General features: G+C 36.6%; 1 protein-coding gene and 1 pseudogene across 1 annotated transcript; one reads left to right on the forward strand and one right to left on the reverse strand.

Annotated features, from left to right (window-relative positions):
* Positions 1-7,122: 7,122 nt before the first annotated feature.
* LOC120155094 (flavonoid 3'-monooxygenase-like) lies at positions 7,123-9,614 on the reverse strand. The gene is given in 4 exon segments (XM_039166668.1): positions 7,123-7,884; positions 8,531-8,983; positions 9,173-9,574; positions 9,576-9,614. Coding segments are annotated over 4 exon segments (1,530 nt in total). The 3' UTR covers positions 7,123-7,248.
* A 123-nt stretch (positions 9,615-9,737) lies between these two features.
* On the forward strand, positions 9,738-11,452 carry LOC120155095 (annotated as a pseudogene).
* Positions 11,453-12,591: the final 1,139 nt, after the last annotated feature.

Consider the following 12,591-nt stretch of genomic DNA (forward strand, 5'->3'; position numbering starts at 1 on the left):
GACATTATTTAAATTATATTATATGAATAATATAAGAAAATAAAAATATAATATTAATACAAAATATTTTATATGAAAAATAAATAATAAAATAAAAAATACAGTCTTAAAACAACATCATACATTTAAAAAGTTATTGTTTAATATCTTTTTGTTATTTATTATTAATTTTAATCATTTATTCTTATTCATGTAATTTTTTAAAAAATATAAAACTAAAAAAAAAAGTTTTGCGATGCTATCGAATTTAACTCTTTATAAAGATATAAAATATTCTAATAAATAAAAATACGTTTAATAGAAGCTTAAGTCTATAAATTGGTGTCATTTATTTCAACCAGGTTGGCAACGGTGCCCACATGCCTCCTTTCTTGGCTTGCTATTATGATGTCCTCTGATCAATTATTTTTCATCTCTCCAATGATATATAGTACGATATAGTAACATGTTGTCATATGAATTATAATATAATGATATGAATGTGAATATTTAAAATTTATAGCATTTGAGTTATTAATATACTAAATTATAAATATTTTAAAAATATTATAGTTATAATATGAATTTAATTAAGCATAATTATTTAATAAACTGAAGATAATTTTCTTAGTTCCACAGATAAGATTAAGAAACTCCATGCTAAGCATAGCGGATAAAAATGTTTCAATGGAAAAGATAGATTCATTGTCTTTTGCTTTATATCTAAATTAGCTGATGTTATTCTCATATGTAATGGGGTAAGGGGAGGTAGGATAGTAGGCTGTTTCCAATGTCAGGTTGAGAGCAACTTCCACGGGAGACTTCCGGTTATGAATTGTCCACCGTGAGACTTGATCCACGACCACAAGATTAAAAGTCTTGCTTTATATCTGTTTTCGATAAATGAACAAAAAGTGAAAACGCTACTGTAGCCTATAAGGGACCTTTTTTGACCACAGATAATACACCCCTTTGCATTTTCCACACTGTTTGAATTTCATCTCACAATTTTTCCCTCCTTTCCGTGAACCAAACAATTTAATTCCATTTTAATTGTGGTGTTCATAAGTGTGGAAAGAGGTTAAATTTTAAATTTAATCTTAATATTATTTAGAGGGGGACAAAAAGCGAAAACTCTAGATGAATGAAAAGAGAGAGTTATTAATGTGTCTATAACCTATTACTTAAAATGAATGATTTAATCAATCGACCAGATATGCTTAGTTTTTGTGATTGAAAAGAAGCCTAATTCAGTAGGCTAGGTGAAAGTAGAATCATCTGATTGTGTTATATCTGCTTCTGGAGCTAGAATATCTTCAAGCTCTTTTGGGGGAGAGTCAACGCGAACCGTCTGAAAATGTTGTCCAGAGGCTAGTTTAGTAATCTTGCATGTGATCTTGTTCCCATTTCTTGGAATCCACTGGATTTTCGTCACCCAAGCTCGGTGTCACAAGTTTATAATGGCTCGAACTAAAGGGAAATGTCTAATGGAGAGTTCACCATCACCCACGAGATTAACTGCTTGGTTGCAATTGGATTAGATTCATAATCTTGAAATGACAAGATTCCACGCAATGAGCAACCCTTCACAGATACCCCAAAGTTCTGCATGTAAATCCATGTTGTTCCTACATTCTTGGTAAACCCTATAATCCAATCTCCGTTGGAGTTTCAGAGCACTTCACCAATCGAGCGTCGCCCATCAGTTGCAACCACTGTCCCATCAGTGTTTAAACATGACCAACCAGGAGGGGGTCTTAGCCCTGTAGAATTTGTCGTAGGTTGTCTAGGAATTCTAGCTTAAATTATTTGCTTCCAATCTATCATACGGATGTGATCTGTCCTACCGTGATGACATACCTCACATAAATCTCACTGTCCTAATTCTGTAACAGGTCATGGACATCGCGTCTACTAGACAGCTAATAAAATAAATATATTTTCAGAAGATAAGATTCAAAGGGATGCCTACATATCTTATGCAATATTAAACATAGAATCCATCACCATATCAAAACAGTGTTTTAACCATCAAGTTCATTCATGCGAGGAATTATTGAAAATGAATGAATTGATACTAGCAAAACATTGATAGTGGTTTCCTGATGATCATGACAGGTCCAACAGTAAGGGAGTTGGCCATAGAGCGTCGGAATCTCTCGTGATTTGTCATTAATCTCTGCTTGTATCAGTTCTTGAAAGTTCATGACTCTTAACTTCTCGAGTCGGCCACCGAATGCCGGCGCCAAGTATGTGGCATATAACTATCACGACCTTATGTTTGCGCCTTATGGGTCGAGGTGGCAACTGCTACGTAAAATCATCTCCGTTCATTTATTCTCCCGCAAGGCTATGGATGATTTTGGACCAGTTCGCCAGGTTTATTGGATCACTTATAATTTACGTGTGTATATATATATGTAGAGTCTGACTACTCTAAAATTAAAGTTAGACAGACTTTAAATAGAAGAAAACTGTTGTGCATATAAATTATTGGTAGAGAACTCTTAACTATAATTTAGGTTGGTTTATAACAACGCAAGTTGGTACATAACAAGTTTTGACTAAATTTCAGTTTGATTTGAAAACAGGAGGAGATAAGGATGTTTGTACGAGCTTTGGCAAGTGAAAAAGCTAAGGTGAATTTATGCCAACTTTAGCACGTATGCACTGTAAATGCCCTGGCTCTAGTGATGATGGGAAAAAGGGTATTCGGAGATGGCTGTGGCGCTGCTGATGCGCAAACGGATGAGTTCAAGTCAATGGTGGAGGAGCTTATGAAGTTGGCCAGCGTTTTCAACATCCGCGACTTCATCCTGGCGTTGGAATGGTTCATGGTTGGATTTGCAAGGGGTGCAGGATAAAATGAAGAAACTGCATAAAAGATTCGATAGTTTCTTAAGTGGAATCCTCGAAGAGCACAAAATCAAGGCCGGAGAAGATGATGAAAATGAGAAAAACACGGATTTATTAAGTACGTTGATCTCATTGGAAGATGATGAAGGTGGAAAGCTCACCGTGAAATTAAAGCATGTTTTTGGTAATTTAACAAAAAAGGAGTCATTATGAGCTTGAAGTAAATATATATTGTTATTGAATCGAACGAAGCAAAAGAAATATAAAATTAAAATAGAAGAACACGATTTGTTTACTCGTTTGTAGACCGATGAGTAGAGTGTAAATAAAAGAAGAATTTTGTTGTGACTTGTATGAACATTTTCTTAAGACAGATTCGTCATCTTCTCGGTGCTTTGAGTAACGTTGGATGTCGGTCTCCCAAGATACAACAATAAACGATCACAACAGTAAGCACAATCGTAGTGATCAGTCGAACACAATCTTTTCTTTCTCTATCATTGGAAAGAACGAATTTGAAAGAAATTTTCTAAGTGTTTTCCTAAGTTAATGTTGTGAATTGTGTCTTAGATTTGTGCCTCAACTAGCCTGTATATAGGGAGATGAAATGAATTGAAGGGTCAAGACCATGGTTTTTAGAACCGGACCGGTCAGCGAACCGGTCGTGTTATCGGTTCACTGGTTCAACCGGTCGAACAGGTCAGACTGGTCGTAAGAACTGGAGAACGTCATAATTATTTAAAAAATTAAATAAAAAAATCAAAATATTTAATAAAAAACTAAAAACATTTAGGTAGAACCGGTTCACGGTCCGATCCGGTTCGAACGATTCAAAGCCGGTTCGAACGGTTCCTTGCGGTTCACTAGAATCGATCAACCGGGGTAGAATGGACCGGACAGGCAGCGGTTCCCGGTTGAACCGATCGGTCCGGTTTTCAAAACACTAGTCAAGACCTTTCGATTAAATGACTTATTCTTTTTTTATGAAAGAATTTAATCTTTTCAAGAAGAGAATTGTTAAATAGGTATGATTGAATGGATGAAACTTTAAACAAAAAATGAAGTTTATTCCCCAAGTGACATGATTTATTATTTGCGCTTGTGCCCGTGCAGTCTGGTCTCTTATGGCTCCACAAACCATCACTGTTGACTTATTCCATTACAACAACCTTCAGGAATGGCTATCTGCTAATATAAACTCCCATGCAAAAGTCATGAATTGGGACCTGCCTTGGCAAACTTAATTATATGATTCGATTCTTTGGAAATTATAGAAGAACCGTAATGACACAGTTTTCTCTAACAATTCCCACTCGGTGAATGCTATCTGTTGCAGGAGTATTAATTGGGCTCGTTATTATATTGATAGAGGGCTTCAAACTGATTCCAACCGTATCTCCAAAAATATTCCTCACCAGTGGACAGCCCCAGATCAAGGTTGGATTTCCTTAAACGTTGATGGCGCTGTTTCCACTCGTACAGGTCATGGAACCATTGGATGGGTTTTTGGAGATGCTGATGGAGCTTGGTTATTGGGATTCATCAAGTCGATTGGAATTGTCCAGCCCCTCCAAGCTGAACTTTGGGCTATCTTTATTGTTCTCCAAATTGCATGGGAACAAGGGTTTGAACTTCTGCTGTTACAAACAGATTCTCTCGAGGCAGCTAAACTCCTGGAACAATCAGATGTTGCGTCCAGCTCCCTCTCCCTGGTTATAAGGCTCGCAGCAAAGCTTGGGTTACATCTATCCAATGGGTTCATCGTCAAAACAATGCTCCAGCAGACGCCTTAGCTAAACATGCAGTTAATAGCAACTATAGTTAGGGCTGGCAATGGATCGGAGATGGGTCGGATGGAGCTTCATCCGCCCTATCACCCGCGGTCCAAATCTCCATCCACGCCATCCATCATCCACCAAAAATTTCATCCATATCCGTTCCATCCATCATCCGCGGGTGGAGCGGGTGGAGCGGATGAGAAATGGATGATACTATGAACAAAACCTATTTTTACATCCTAAGCTCAAATTCTTCTAACATTCATAGAAACGAAACATTGATACTCAAACATTCATAAAAACCAAAACATGAACAATAATTTTCATCAAATTCAAATAAAAATAAAATGAAACACATTTTATATAGTATTGTACACTATGTTTGTGATACATTTTTCAAGTGAATAGATAAAAAATTAAAATTAAGACTTTCATTCTTTCAAACTTAATCATGTGACAATCATCCGTTTTTTAAAATATATATAATATAATATAATATATAATATATATACAATCATCCCATTCCACCTCAATCCCACGTGCAACCTACAGCATGTCTCCAAAGCACTCTAAAATCACTCCTCCAACAAAGAAAGTCATGCTCAGTATCCCCATAACTCACTATCTGGGAAAATTCAAACAAATTACCTGGCTCCAAGATATCAAGTACGAAAACCTTAACAACAACAACAACAACTTCGAGCAGACAAACCACCAAAACATCACAGAAGCCAAGATGTCAAAACCATGAGCATTCCAAAGCAAAAACTCTTTCACCGACCTAACCTCAAAAGAATCCTATAAAAACCTTGACTCACATCAACACAGGCAATAAAAGAAAATAAACTAAACTATACACCCCGCTACAGGTCGAACTGAAACACAAAGCAGCCGTAATTAAATAAGCCAAGACCATAGAAAATCAGTAAAAACGGAAAAAGTTCACAGAAATCGAAAGCATAAACCTTAACCCCCTACAGAAAACGAACTGCCCCCAACACACTTCAAACGACAGAGGCTCCTATAGACCCTCATTTACAGGACTTCCAAACAGAACTCCAAGATGCTTATTTAACGATGTTGCCTCCTGCGCCTCCAAATAAGCTTCAGCCCACCTTTGTTTTAATATAGTTCATAACTATATGTTATAATACTTTTAAAACTAAAATTAAAATACTTCAAGAGACCCTTAATATTCACGACCTCATATACATATTTACTTTTGGAAAAATCATCATTATTACTCATATACATAATTTTTTGAAGATATATCATAATAAAATATCATTATACTCAAATTTATAAACAGTGTTGTAACAATTTCAACTTAATTTGATAATTATATGTGAAATAGAGATGTCGCATTTGAGATTTGATATATATCTTTTTGTGTTTTAATCAATTACATTAAAATTAAAAAAATATCTCTAACTATTTATGTTTGGGGTAGTTATATTTGGGCTATAAATTAGTCAAGTTTGTTTGTAGTTCATTAAAGTCAGTAGTTCAATAAAAAAAATACAGTAGTTCCTTTTCTTTTCATCTCTCTTTTTTCTTTTTACGTCATGAAAAGTATCTTGAGAGAGGAGGCGTTGAACGACATCGTTAGGGTCCATATTACAATCTTTAACGAATCTTGAAGAGATTGTTAATAATAGCTGCATAGAATGAGAAATCTTTATCGATCTTAGAGACTATAATATGGACCGTAGCGATATCGCTCAACACCTCCTCTATCAAGATACTTTTTATGAGGTAAAAAGCAAGCGGGAAAGAAGACAAGAGAGGAAAGAAACACCTAATTCAAATTTCAAGATACTTTGATATTATATTATTTTTTCACGTCCAATATAAAAGAAATTTCACAAACGTTAAAAAAATTAATATAATATCAAAGTATCTTGAAACTTGAATTAGGTGTTTCTTTCATCTCTTTTTTCCTTCCCACTTGCTTTTTACCTCATGAAAAATATCTTGATAGAGGAGGCGTTGAAATGCGTCTTTCATCTCTCTTTTCCTTTCTCGCTTACTTTTTACCTCATGAAAAGTATCTTGAGAGAGGAGGCGTTGAATGATGTCGGTAGGGTCCATATTACGGTCTTTAATGAATCTTAAAGAGATTGTTAATAATAGCTACACGGACTAGAGATCTTCATCGTCCTTAGAGACTGTAATATAGACTATAATAACGTCGTTCAACGCTTCTTCTATCAAGATACTTTTCATGAGGTAAAAAGCAAGTGGGAAAAAAGAAAAGAGACGAAAGAAACATCTAATTTAAGTTTCAAGAAACTTTGATATTATATTAATTTTTTTTCATGTTCGTGATTTTTGCTTTATAAATTTTTGTATATAAACCCTAATGTTTTTATTTTTGATCCAATTTATTTTAATAATAATCATTATCTTATTAATGTAAAATCATACAAACTTAAAAAGCAAATTTAACCTAATCCCACTAATATTACGCATTGATAGACTTTAAAAAGTAGATTTATTACCACATATATATATATATGTAGCTAGCCCCAATCCTAACTATAGCCATGGACATGCAGTGCATGGAAATCTTCTCTGATAATAACGAACTCAAACCCAAACGTAAATGCCGTTAAGATGCATGAGACGACGGCGATTAGTATGCCTGCTGCGATAACCTCGGTCTCGGATGCACCATCAAGGGCGCCGAACGTTGTAAAGTCAATCCATAAGCTTCCTCCATGTTCAGCTTTTCCGGCTTCAATCCATCGGTCAACTCCCAGTCGAAAGCATGCACTAATGTCGCCGTCATCAATTGGACCATGCGCAATCCCAAGCTCATTCCGGCACAGATCCTACGTCCGGCGCCGAAGGGTATAACCTCGAAATCATTACCCCTAACATCGGCATTCGGCTTTTCGCCGCCCGATAAGAATCTCTCGGGTCGAAACTCGAGCGGGTCGTTCCACTCGTTAGGGTCACGAGCAATGGCCCATACATTGACCAGGAGGGTGGCGCCCTTGGGGATGTGGTAGCCGTTGATCTCACAGCTGTCAGAGGCCATCCGTGGAAGGGAGAGCGGCGTGGACGGGTGGAGGCGGAAGGTTTCTTTAATGATGGCTTGGAAATAGGTTAGACTTGACAAGTGTAAGTCGGAGACAAGGCGGCCTCGACCCACGACAGAGTCGAGTTCTTGACGAGCTCGGGCCATGATTTTGGGATGCCGAATCAACTCAGCCATTGCCCATTCAACGGTACTTGAAGATGTATCTGTTCCAGCTGTGAACATGTTCTGCATTTTCCATGTCAAAAACACATTAATATTTACATAAGTATTAAATTACTCCTACTTTTTACATAAGTTTAATTCCTAAAATTGTGTCCGTCCTTATACCTATATCCCCTACAAAATTATATCACTTTCCACGTGTAATGGTACCAATGTAAACGACTTTTCATTTAGTTCGGATGGCAAAGCAATATAAAATTTATTTATTGGAACACGTTTGTGTTCCAAACAACGTAAGTTTCGAATGGGTTTAGAATTAGACACATAGTTTGTTTTCATACTGTTTTCTAATTAAAATAAATAATTAAAATGGTAATCTAAATATCTTATCTATTATTTTTATTTTTTAGTGTTTTCACATATAATGTTAACCACTCACCCAAAAATTCATTTAACGGAAAATCGTTCATATATAATTTTTAAAAAATATGTATATCATTGTTTTATTTAAGTGATAAAATTTATTTTAGTTAAAGTGATTAAAATATTTCATATTTTTGAACTAATAATCAGTTGATTTAGTAGAATAAGACACTAAATTCTTTAATTAATGGTCGAAGATAGTTATTACGTTTCTACAGTATTCGAACAGGTTCAATAAATTAAATATATGTGGTTATATTTTTTTCCGAAGTTCTAGAAAGATTACCAAAAGTAGTGCTTTAATTTCAATATCGGTGAGCTTTCCGCCTTCAGTATCAGCACTCTCCAATGAGATTAACGTACTTAACAAATCCGAGTGTTTCTCTTTTCTGTCATCTTCTCCGGCCTTGATTTTGTGTTCTTCGAGGATTCCACTCAAGAACCTATCGAATCTCTTATGGAGTTTCTTCATTTTACCTTGCACCCCTTGCAAATCCAGCCATTCCAACGCCGGGATGAAGTCGCCGATGTTGAAAACGCCGGCCAACTTCATCAGCTCCACCACCATCGATTTGAACTCGTCCGCTTTCGGATCGGCGGCGCCGCTGCCGTCTCCGAATACCCTTTTCCCCATCATCACTCGCCCCAGCGCGTTTACTGTGCATACGTTCAAAAGTTGGCCTAAATTCACCTTGGTTTTTGCACTTGCTAATGCTCGTACAAGCACCCTTATCTCCTCCTGTTTTCAAATCAAACTTACATGGTAATTAGAATCAATACGGACCCCTTTTATGAATTTAATTGGTGTGATGATCAGTGATCTTTGGCCAGTGTAACACAAAAATAAAGTCAAACGTTAAAGATGTACTTTTACCAACTGAAATATAGTCAAAATGCATGAAATTTATGATATATCAACGGCGTTTACCTGGCGAACGTGTCTAAAGTCATCCAAAGCCTTGCCTGAAAACAGATGAACGGAGCTGATTTTACGTAGCAGTCGCCACCTCGGCCCATACGGCGCAAACACAAGGTCCTGATAATTATACGCCACATACTTGGCACCAGCGTTCGGCGGCCTGTTCAAGAAGTTAGAGTCATGGACTTTCAAGAACTGAGCCGCCACGGATGCGGACGCCGCCACCACAACATCCACGAACCCCAACCTTAGGTGCATGAGAGGGCCATAGACTTTAGCCATGGCGGCTAAACCTTGGTGAGGCATAGGTCCCATATGCGGCAAGTTACCAATGATCGGCCATGGTTTCGGACCAGGAGGGAGCCGCACACGGTGACGCTTCCTCAAGGTAACACAAACAAAATAGAGAAAAAACGACAGATAGTAAGGAGTATAGGACAAAGGAAGCCATGGGTGTTTCTTCAAACTTTGAAGTTGGAAGTGAGGAAGAAGGGAGTGGGGAAGAATCTTTATATAAATTCACAGATAAAATCATACAAATAATATAATTTTTAAAATATTATCCATTGGGTGAATGAGGGTGGAGCGCGTTAGCTTGGTAGGTAACTCTAACTCCAATTCAACCGTGGATTCACAGACGAAGAACGGTATGCGCAATTAGAAACACACGATTCGATGCCACTGTAGCTAACTACTTCATCTGCTATGCCGTGTAGCTATTGGGTTCAATAAATCTTGTACAAACTGATCAGGTTAATATCTTAACACCCAAACGTACCTGGATATAAACGTATCAGTTCCAACAATGTTAATATAGCTGAGGTTTAATAAAAAATAAGTATATAAACTATATTTAAAATTAAATTTAGCTGTCTAAAGAATTTTTGGTTAAAAATATATGATTAATGTTTATGACGTTATATTTTTAGGTGTTTGTCATTAAATTCGACTGTTAAGTTACATATGTTAGACTTATAAAAATTTTATTTAAAAAATCTTGAAATTTTATATGCATGACATGTGTCACTTAATGTTCGGACGTAATAAAGCTTGGATTTCCTTACCTCGTAAAATCCGAGGACGTAAGCACATTGCCGAACCTCGTAAAATTCTCGTGTTCTTTCGTTTTCTTTACCCGTTTTCGTCAACAATAGGGATCACTGGCAAGGTATAAACGACTTCCCAATGAGCAACAATATGCTGATGAGGTTGGAACTGGTACTAGCATTGAACCTTCAGAAGAGGAACTTGCTGATTTGTCACAATCTTGCAACAGGCTGTGGCAACTTGATTTAAACCGTTTGGAACTTGGAAAGGATTATCAGATTGACTGTGGTGAGGGGAAGAAGGTTCACCAGAAGGGAGATATGGCAGAAGATAGGCTATTTTATTCTCTGAGTGAAGACACATTTAGAAAACCTACATTGTCTCGTTTCTGTGCTCTTTTAGATAATTACAACCCTAATATTGGGTGCAAAGAAGTTACAACTGAGGAGAAACAAGAGCAAACTGCTTTTATAGAAGAAATCAGTAGAACCGATCCTATTAAATATCTTCATAGGTACCTTCTTTGAAGGGCATTGTATCTGAAAACTATCAAGATTTCAAAAGATTGTTGACAAAGCTATGGTTTGATCTTTATGGTCGAGGCGGATCATCTGGTTCCTCTTCTGCTTTTGAACATGTTTTCGTTGGGGAAATCAAGCAATCTGGCAGGGAAGAAGTCACTGGCTTCCACAATTGGCTTCAGGTGTGTTTGTTAGTGTAAGCATTTCCTACTCTATAGATGTTTACTCCTAATCCTATATTTCATTTTCCAGTTTTACCCAGAAGAAGCAAAAGGAAGAGTTGATTATCAAGGTTATATATTACTCCGAAAACGAGGGGAAACCGTAAGTCTCTTCGTCTTCGATCTTTGTCATGTTTGATGAATGTTATTATAATCTTGAAGTGGAACTTTTTTTGCTGGCCTATCTGCATCCACACCTGTTTTGCAGTATTAAACATCTCTTCTACCTGTGTCCTTATGCAGCCAGACTCTAAGACACAGTTGCTTACAATTCAGTTCCAATGGAATGGGGTCCTTAAAGCTGTGTCAACCACTTTGATTGGGGCAAGCCCTGAGTTTGAAATTGCTCTCTATACTCTCTGTTTCTTTGTGGGCGGAAAGGACAACCATGTACAGCTCGGTCCATACTCGGTTAACATCAAGTGTTGCCGGTTCGGAGATAAAATCGATTCTGTGTTTCCAGTAGCATAATGTTGATTCTCAGCTCTATGTATTACTAGTGTTATCCAGAAGCCAGAGAAACAGTAAAGACATGTTTATGTTTCTTGGATCATTTACTTACAAAATTTGGTAATAATGCATGTGTAAGACTTGGGTACATTGCTGGCATGCATTCCCCTATGGCTTAATGTTATGATGAATGTGGAAATCAAATTCTGCGTATAGTTTTGAACTTGTGAGACTTCCATGTTTCGGTATTATTGAACACATGAGAGTGATTCAGTGTTATGCCATTGCAGCTCATCTTTTTCCTTTTTTGAAGGAAAAAATATCTTAAAAGCAGCCAATATCAATGTCGGACAAAATATCTTTTGAAGGTTCATCAGATATTTCTGGAGGAAGTTCTAATTGCTAACCCTCCACGTCTCTTCTCTTATCAATGGGAATATCTAGCGTGACAGCTACTCTCTTCTTATCAATACCACGTTTCCAGGTTAGTCGTCTACTTATCATATTTCCGCAGCAAACTTATCCACCATTTCTTTTAGGCTTAATATGAAAAAATGTTCAAACTATACAAAATAATCACAAAATTAAAGAGATAACATCAGTATGGTAATTCAAAACTTTCTAAATGAAATAAACCATCCCTTTTTACTTTAAAAAATTTCTTTAACAGTTGACTTGCGAGGCATTTGAATTCAAGATAGCTTGTGCAATGACTTAATCTGTACCTAACAAAACTGTCCTGTACAGGAAAAAGAGGGATTAGGTAACCAAGTTTTGTTGCTTAATCATTCACTAGTGATCTCTTTTTAAATTAGAGGGGGACCTTGTTTGCATTGATAGTGAAAGAAGAGGGTGAAGTGTGAAGGCATTAGGAAAATGGGGTGTTTTTTCCCCTCTGCTATTTTGTCTTAAACAAGATGCGTATAGGACTTTGTTCTTGGGGGTGAGAGGAAGGGAGTTATATCTACCAACCAAAACTCATCCTTTGAATTGAAAAAAATAAAAATGTGTGTTTGATGATGGAGAAAGAAAGACTAATTCCCACCATTAGAAATTTATCATTCTTTCTTTCAAATTATGCATTTAAATTTGCCAGCAATGTTGGAAAGAGAGACATTTTTGTTTCATTATCTGCTCAATTTCAACACCAAACCCAAGTTTATTGCAGGAATTGGAGTGTTTATTTTTT

This window comes from Hibiscus syriacus, unplaced genomic scaffold (assembly GCF_006381635.1).
Source record: "Hibiscus syriacus cultivar Baekdansim isolate YM2019G1 unplaced genomic scaffold, ASM638163v2 tig00111164_pilon, whole genome shotgun sequence".
NCBI lineage: Eukaryota > Viridiplantae > Streptophyta > Magnoliopsida > Malvales > Malvaceae > Hibiscus > Hibiscus syriacus.